Genomic DNA, 8,384 nt, shown 5'->3' with positions numbered 1-8,384 from the left:
TCATGCGGATTACTGTTAATTTATTATGCTGATCTGTTCTGTACGACATCTATTGCACGTCTGTCCGTCCTGGAAGAGGGATCCCTCCTCAGTTGCTCTTCCTGAGGTTTCTACCGTTTTTTTTCCCTGTTAAAGGGGAATAGGACATAAGGACAGAGGGATGTCGTATGCTGTAAAGCCCTGTGAGGCAAATTGTGATTTGTGATATTGGGCTTTATAAATAAACTTGANGAGGGATCCCTCCTCAGTTGCTCTTCCTGAGGTTTCTACCGTTTTTTTTCCCCGTTAAAGGGGAATAGGACATAAGGACAGAGGGATGTCGTATGCTGTAAAGCCCTGTGAGGCAAATTGTGATTTGTGATATTGGGCTTTATAAATAAAATTGATTGATTGATTGATTGATTGATTGATATGATGTATTGTAAGCTGGCCAGCAGTTGGTACAGCAACTCCACTTTTGCTTTGAGGAGTCAAAAATCTCTTTGTTGCTCATATACTGATCAGCCACAACATTATTATCACTGACAAGTGAACTGAATAACATTGATGCCATTGATATGACAGAGTGTACTTGGTCTGCAACAGTGTTTGGGTGGTGCGTCTCAAGTGGCATCCACATAAATGCCAGGACTAAAGGTTTCCTAGGAGAACACTGCACTGTAACCAGATGATCAATGTTACTCACTTTACCTGTCAGTGATTTTAATGTTGTGGCTGATCAGTGTATAAAACTCAGTAAGGCCTGGACTTCACTGTCAGTCCATCTGACCGTGTTCTTACATTTTTCATTATGAACTGTCGTTTCTGCTCTGTGTTGTCTGTTGCTCACTCAGCTAATGGGTTTTTAGAAATGGCGGTTGCTGGTTGGCTGTGTTCGACCTATGAATGTACAGTTGTGCTGAGAGAGTACCTGTTCTAGCTAAAAGCTAAAAAAAGTCCCTCAAACCGGTGTTTTAAGAACTACAATTATTCATGGTTCTTTTGCTGCATTCACAACAATAAAGGGTTTTTTTAGAGCTATGAAAGAGTTCCTCCATTCCGAAAATGCCTATTGTCTTTATAACAGACGTCATTGGAAGCCCACCTTGGAATTACTGAGGAGTACCTTACCATAATATTGGCTCATTGCGTTGTTCATTCTCTTCCTGAGTGTTTGCTCGTCTGGGCTGACCATCTTCCTCTGGACATAGATACAAAAACACATCAACACAGTTATATGTGCATCTCCAATAAATATGCCATGTTTATTTCAACTCATTAAAGAGATTCACAAAAGCAGGTAATGATGAATATTATTACAAATAATATACCAAACCCCTGAGAGGAACAGGACCATAAAGTCCAATTGTATTATATGAATTTTATTTTATTTTATAATGTTTGTGGCCATTGTCATTTGATACTTTTGGATAGTCGGTCTTTAGGTACACTACTTCCGCACTTCCCCAAACACATGCATTTTCGCTAAAACGTTACTATTTAAAAGAATTCTCAGGCATGGATGAGTAGTGTGGCTGAGCTATTTATACAGAAGTGTTTTATATGGTAACGTTATAGTAAAACTGCATGTGTTTGGTAAGCACTGGGCAAATGACTAGATGAATGAGACGAATTATACTGCATGAATTGTGTTTATAAACAAATGTTTTGCTATAGTTCCGCTGTTGTTTAATTGGCAGTTGAATTTTCTGTTTTTTGGATTTTTCATTCAGCGTGGAGACATGCGAGATAAAAACATTTTTTTCCAAAATTCAAGGTAACACAGAGAGAGTACCTGATACACAAAGTCAATTGTGAGGTAAAGTATTTCCCAAATGTTGATTTTATGTTTTCTTTGAGCATTGGCAATATAAAAACAAAATAGGGGAGTGCAGCAAAATGCCACCTACCTACTTTTGTTTATACAGAATGCGCCTTTTTCAGGGCAATGTGGGGCGTGAGCAAGTAACAAAATGTGTAGCTTAGCGTGTGACGTAAACAGTGACGTGGAGGGAAGCTGCGGCTAGTCAGTCCTTCAGCGATTCTCTTGTAAGTTGGCCCGTTCTTCACCGTCCCCGTCATCTGACGGTTAATGGCATCTTCGAGGGCGCGCAATTCCTTGTCTCCCCAGTTGCTCATCTTTATAGTGTCTGTCAGGTTTGCGTTTCCCTCTTGCTACTAGCTGCTTGCTAATTCCTGCTATCAGCTGTTTCCTGTTTATCCACCGCCAGTGGCTCGCACGTGCGGCTTCATCAACAGCTCCTCCCACAAGTCATCAACAGCCCCTCCCGTGGCGGAAGGGCGCCTCGTTCTTTTTAAACCAAAAAGGGTTCCGCCAATATGACTACCCTACGAAGTGGAAAACTGGCCAATCCGGCTCTGTGTGTCTAAACGCTCGCAGCTTGCCAGTAAAACAGCCTAACATTCGCCGAAAATATGGCAGTGTAAAAGGGGCTATAGTGACAAAAGCTAAATGTTTTACATTGTGTAGGTGATGTGCAATTCTTACCGCAGGGATTTCCCTCTACATCGTCGAGGAGATTGGCTGTAGAGTTGGCTGTGCCCAGTCTGGAAAGGAGTGTGGTTAAGAACACGAAAAGCCCAGCCTTGGAAACCAGATCACTCTCACAATACATGGACTTAAAGAAACCACAGGCATGGAGGCTGACCCACAGCTGATGATCTATGTGTTGCTGTCTCACTTAGAGTAAATGAAGCAAAATCATTTTATTTGCTGAATTTAAGTATTTCAAATGGCATGTGATAGTTGTAAATAAACAAGATTTAGTTAAGTTACTACCAGACAACAAAAACTGGAATTATCACCTCACTGTTGTATGTCTCTGTGTACCAGTCAAGTTTCTCTTACAGTTTACATCCATGTCGGTGAAAACATGAATGCTTCACACACACATCTTCCCCCTGGCAGCACGGAAGATCTATACAATCAGCACAGTTTCAAGGTGGACACCCAAGATTAGGGTGACCAATTCAGTATCTGACCAAATGTCTCCCCTTCTGTTCCTTTGATATGACAGAGTAATGGCCAGGAAAATGTTTTTGCATAACATTATGATGTCACAGTGAAGATGACCTTTGACCACCAAATTATAATTGTGTCAAATCTGAAGCAATTCCCTCAAGGTGTTGTTGAGATTTTGTGTTCACGAAAATGAAACAGATATATGGTCACACTAACCTTGACCTTTGAGCACAAAATTCTAATCAATTCATCGTTGAGTCTAAGAGAACATTTGTGCCAAATTTGAAAAATTTCTCGCGAGGTGTTCTTGAGATATCATGTTCACAAGAATGACACAGACAAAGTCACAGTGACCTTGACTTCTGATCACCAAAATTGAATCAGTTCATAATAAATCTAATCTGTACATTGTGGATGTGTATGCCAAATTTGAAAAAAATCCCTTTAGATGTTGTGAGATATTGTGTTAATGAGAATGGGACAGACAGACAATCTGAAAACATAATGCTTCCGGCCACAACTACTGCTGGCGCGGAGGCAGAAAAAGGATGTTAGCGAGATAATGTGATGAAGGTTAAACAAAGGATACGAATGGTGCTTCAGAAGCATCCGCCTTTTTGACTTTCTCCTCTTTGTCTTTTCTGAGAAAGTTCTGGCAATTTCAAACAGCTTCTTTCTTGTTGCTGAAAGACAGAAAACATTTGAGGTCATTAAATATTCTGGACAATGAACTTAAGAGGGTAACGCAGTTATTTGTGAAAGGTCAAAAGTATTGTAAATCAGACTTACATTTGCCCATGTGTTTGAGTTTGTCTCTGAACAGGGCGTCATCAGAGACTGCCTCTATTGAAGCTGCACACTGTTCTCCTGCACACAGACACAGCAACACTACCCCACTGTACACACATGTACTGGCACACAAACACATCAAGTGTAGAAGCAAGTATTTATAGTATGATGTCCATAGCACAAATCCTTGACACAACCAACAAATATCACAGTGAATGCATAGACACACACAGATCAGTATTCAGTAGAATTCAGTGTGCAAAGACACAGTTGCAGATAGCTTGGCAGAGGAAGCTTGATGAGTGATATCTACCTGTGGAACTCTCCATGCTAGATGAATGATTGGACTTTGATTTCTTTGATTCATACTTCAAGCGATCTAAAAACAGAAAGCAGATGTTATGACCACTAATGTGAGGAATCAAGATGTGATGAGCTCTGGTATAATGGTATCATGACCAGACTTCAACATTCCACTTCAATTAATCTTGACCAGTGTCTGATGAGAGGGGAAAATTCTTTAAAGCTGTGCATTGTTGTACCAGAACAGCCATGGCCAGCATTTTGTTTTGTTTATCAAGCATATGTCGACAAAGCCTGAATTTCAGGAGCAATAAAAAGATATTCCCACCGCTGAGACAAACATTTCACTGTGTTAAATGGTCTTTCTGGTGGAAAGTAACCATGTACTGGCCAAATATTTTGTTGGTCATCATGTTCATGTTGTTCAACTTGTCAAAGACTCTAAAGATGGGAACTGGGTACAAATAGAAAATGTACTGAGCTCAAACTCGGAATTGCAAACATCTGAGCTCTGAGCTGAAAATTAGACATCGACTTTCTGACAAAAAAAGTCAGTCTTACTTTGGTCTCAAAATTGAGTTTTTAATCTCAGAAATATGAAATCCTTCATATTTGTACAACAATTGAGTGTGGTTCAGGCACAGCTGGATCTCCACATAAGTCTAGAACAATGGGAGCAAGGGCCTTGATCATAAGCTGAGGGATGTAAGACTATGGCAAATGGAGACATATGGAATTAATTTTGTCCAAGTAAAGAAAAGCAAAGAAATGCACAATACAAAATAAACAGCAATCCAAAATTATTAACACTGCTGAACATCACAGAGGTAATATGAGAAAGGCAAGATGTTTTTATCCAGTATCACAGGTTAAAGGTCCAGTGTCTAGGATTTAGTGTCATCTAGTGTTGAGGTTGCAGATTGCAACTTACTGAAACTTCTGAAGGGTGCCAAACGTGTAGGAGAACTACAGTAGCCGACGCAAAAATGTAAATGACTATCTGGAGCCATTGTTTGGTTTGTCTGTTCTGGACTTCTGTAGAGTAACATGGCAGACTCCGTGGAAGAAAATCCACTCCAAATGTAGATATAAACAGCTCATTCTAAGGTAACGAAAACACAATAATTCTTAGTTTCAGGTGAATATATACTAATGAAAAAATTAGGGATGCAGGATAATATCGTCACATCATCTGTATTGGCTGAAATTGGCTTTAAAATGAACTATCAGATATGGCCAGCATGCTTTTTCTTATTTTGCACAGTGAATGAATATTACATACACTGAAAAGCATTCTATTTCATGTCTCCATCTGCTGGTGGGCAATCATGATAAGAGTATGCATGTATAATATGATGTTAATTCCACTACAGAAGAGACTTGATGATCACTAAAATTAGGTAGGGAAAAAAGTGGATATATTGATATCCGTTTAAGTTATGGGCCAAATGTGTTGTTATATATCAGCATATCAGATACTGGTAAAAAAATCCAATATCATAAATCTCTAGAAAACATTGTCATGAATATTGCACTCCCTTGCTGCCCATATTTCCCCTAAACCCTGCACACAAATGCTGGCTTGCTGAGGCCTTCTGAATGGCATTTTATCTGACAACAGAAAAGTGACAAAGTCCTTCCTTTTGGAATCTCCACCCCTAAAACATATGCTCATAACTCAAAGACTATATTCACAACACAAAAGTTAGAAACCTAAACCAAAAGCAATTCAATCAAACTTAGACTGTGGTTTTGGAGAAACAGTTTCTTTGTTTTTCACATTCTAGATGTAACGTTCTCTGGTTGGGGTTTAGAAGTCAGTACAGTAGAGGTCAGTACAAAAACCAGGAGGTCATCAGGATTTGTTTGTTTTCAAATATTTTGAACTGACAATAGGGTAAGTGTCATAGACAGACACAATCCTCCTGCTTGGGACAGAGGTAGGATTTTGTGCACTAGAAACTTTGGTAAACTACACTAAAATCCCTAAACTGGCTCCCTGTTGAGTATAATATCCACATGTATTCTTCAGCTTGCACTCTTTAATCAAATACGCTTTGTTGTCTGTCCTTCACACTCGCCTCATGATCCGTAGTGATTGAGCTTTTGTGGCTGTAGCACCAAGTATTGGAATGCTCTGCCTGCTACAGTTTGCTGACTCTGTGGTTTCTTTTAAAAGCCAGCTAAAGACACACCTGTTTGGGTAACTTGCACCAGATGTGTATTTTATTCATACTTTGTGTATTGTATTGTTGCTGTGTATTGTGATTTTTTTTTTTTATTTACTGTGCAAATAGTATAGCTAGTCATACACTTTTAACTACATGGCTCATGTAGTCACTTTGTCTTCTGTGTTTGCTTTCTTGTTGTATAATGCTCCTGTGAAACACTTTGTGACCTATGTCTGCGAAAAGTGTTATATAAATACATTTTACTTACTTACTTAAACCAGTGTCATTACAAAAACACGAAAAACTTAAAATATTCACAGACCCCACAATAGTGGATCAATGATGACACATCATCGTCGCCTTAAACAAAACTCTCTGACTGGCAACCTGCAGGTGGATCTTCCAGCACTGGCGTTTAGTTTGTGCACACCATTGTGTGACTGAGTTGCCAATCAGCTTGTTGCTAATGGCATACAGCAAAAAGTCTCCCTGCAGAACTCGTGCTTGTGATCATTGTTTCTGCATCAATCTACACACCGCATATTCAGCGTGAATTTCGACCATGATGGTTCGGCATGAATACTCAAACCGCTACAGCCCTGTTCTCCAGTGTTTGTAGCCTGGGGTTGCTGTTTCTGCCATGTGGTGTGTCATTATACATTTAACTTTCATTACTTAGACAAAATAATTCCAAAGACACAAGCATAGGACTTGAGCATCAAGGCAAATTATGGCAATAATGGCACAAAAAACAAAGGCTTTCAAAAAGGTGCCCTGTGGAGTTTTCTGGTAAACAAAACCAAACAAACATATTTATATTCAGTGTAAATAACCTAAACACATTGTGTGTATTCATGAAATCTAACAATTGTGTTGAATATATTTCCTTCCACAAAAACACTTGCAAAGCTGATTTTTAATTTTAAATCCAGCATTGGTAAATTCATGTTAACAAGCTTGCAGTCTTCTTCTTCCCTGACTTTGCTCAATACTGCAGCATATCTTGGCATGTTACTGCCACCTATAGATCAGTGGAATAGTAAAAAGAAAAACATTGGTAGGAGTGTGGACTTTGTCAACAACGTGCATGCACACGTACTTGTGTCCTTAGATAAACAGCTCCACAGCAGGTCAAAACTACAGGTCAAAAACTCCACAGGGAACCTTTACTGACAGCAACCTTGAAGGGACTTATCAGTATCTCAGTAATATCTGTACAGTGTCTCACAAGCTCAAATGTGAATGTCTTTACATTCTATGCATTATTTCCAGTGACATGTGTACAATACTATAGCACCAGAAACAGAACATCTATTGACTCTGACCTCATGTTGACATTATGAGCAGCATTTCTCTATGTATATTAGGACGAATGTACACAGTCATACCTCTCTCTAAGGCGATGAGGAACTCGCGGTTGCGCTGCAGCTCTCTCATAAACTCCTCGTTCTGCAGAAACAGGGCGATACGCTCGTCTTCCAGATACTGCTTCAGTTTCTTGTCTTGCTCTGTGGCTCCTGTCGTCAAACCTGACCCTCCAGAGGTCCCTGCAGCTCCAGACTGAGAGCCACACTGGGCTGTCCATTGGTTTATTGAAGAAACTGAGGAAGAGGATGACGATGAAGGCTGGGACAGACTGCTCTGAGAGCTCTGAGGTAAAGAAAGGACAAATTATAACATTAATTCATGTGGTTTGACTGGAGATCACTTGAAGAGGTCACTCAATATACGGTTATGGTATATGGTTTTCACAACCAGTAGTGAGAAACAACTGCTTGTACTACCACTACTAAAGTGGAAAGTCTCGCCGGTGCCTACCCCTGCCTTCACCTCTTTTGAATCCACTGTCTGTCAACTCTCTGGACCTACTCCCACCATCATTGCAATTGTTTACCGGCCCCCAATACCAAACAACGACTTCTTACATGACTTTGCTGCTCTGCTCACCCACCTATCCACCCTTTCACCAAACAGCATAGTGCTGGGAGACTTCAACATTCACATAGACAATACCAACAACCCTCTCACCAACGACTTCACATCTTGCCTCGACAGTTTTGGATTTAAACAGCATACCGATACCCCCACTCACTCTAAGGGTCACATCCTGGACCTAATCTGCTGCTCTGGTGTCTCCCCCTCTGACCAAACAACAGTTG

General features: G+C 40.1%; 1 protein-coding gene across 1 annotated transcript in view; it reads right to left on the bottom strand.

Annotated features, from left to right (window-relative positions):
• The window catches only part of cuedc1b (CUE domain containing 1b), a 52,863-nt gene that overhangs the window by 6,246 nt on the left and 38,233 nt on the right, over positions 1 to 8,384 (bottom strand). The window contains exons 5-10 of the mRNA XM_050056296.1: positions 7,614 to 7,875; positions 4,065 to 4,130; positions 3,752 to 3,829; positions 3,552 to 3,645; positions 2,489 to 2,547; positions 1,111 to 1,180 (exon numbers count right to left, since the gene is read on the bottom strand). Of these exons, the coding sequence (XP_049912253.1) occupies positions 1,111 to 1,180; positions 2,489 to 2,547; positions 3,552 to 3,645; positions 3,752 to 3,829; positions 4,065 to 4,130; positions 7,614 to 7,875 (629 nt within the window). The remainder of the gene's footprint in view (positions 1 to 1,110; positions 1,181 to 2,488; positions 2,548 to 3,551; positions 3,646 to 3,751; positions 3,830 to 4,064; positions 4,131 to 7,613; positions 7,876 to 8,384) is intronic.

The sequence above is a fragment of the Epinephelus moara genome, chromosome 2 (genome assembly GCF_006386435.1).
Source record: "Epinephelus moara isolate mb chromosome 2, YSFRI_EMoa_1.0, whole genome shotgun sequence".
NCBI lineage: Eukaryota > Metazoa > Chordata > Actinopteri > Perciformes > Serranidae > Epinephelus > Epinephelus moara.
The sequence above is the reverse complement of the archived record's forward strand: the minus strand, read 5'-3'. Positions and strand labels throughout refer to the sequence as shown.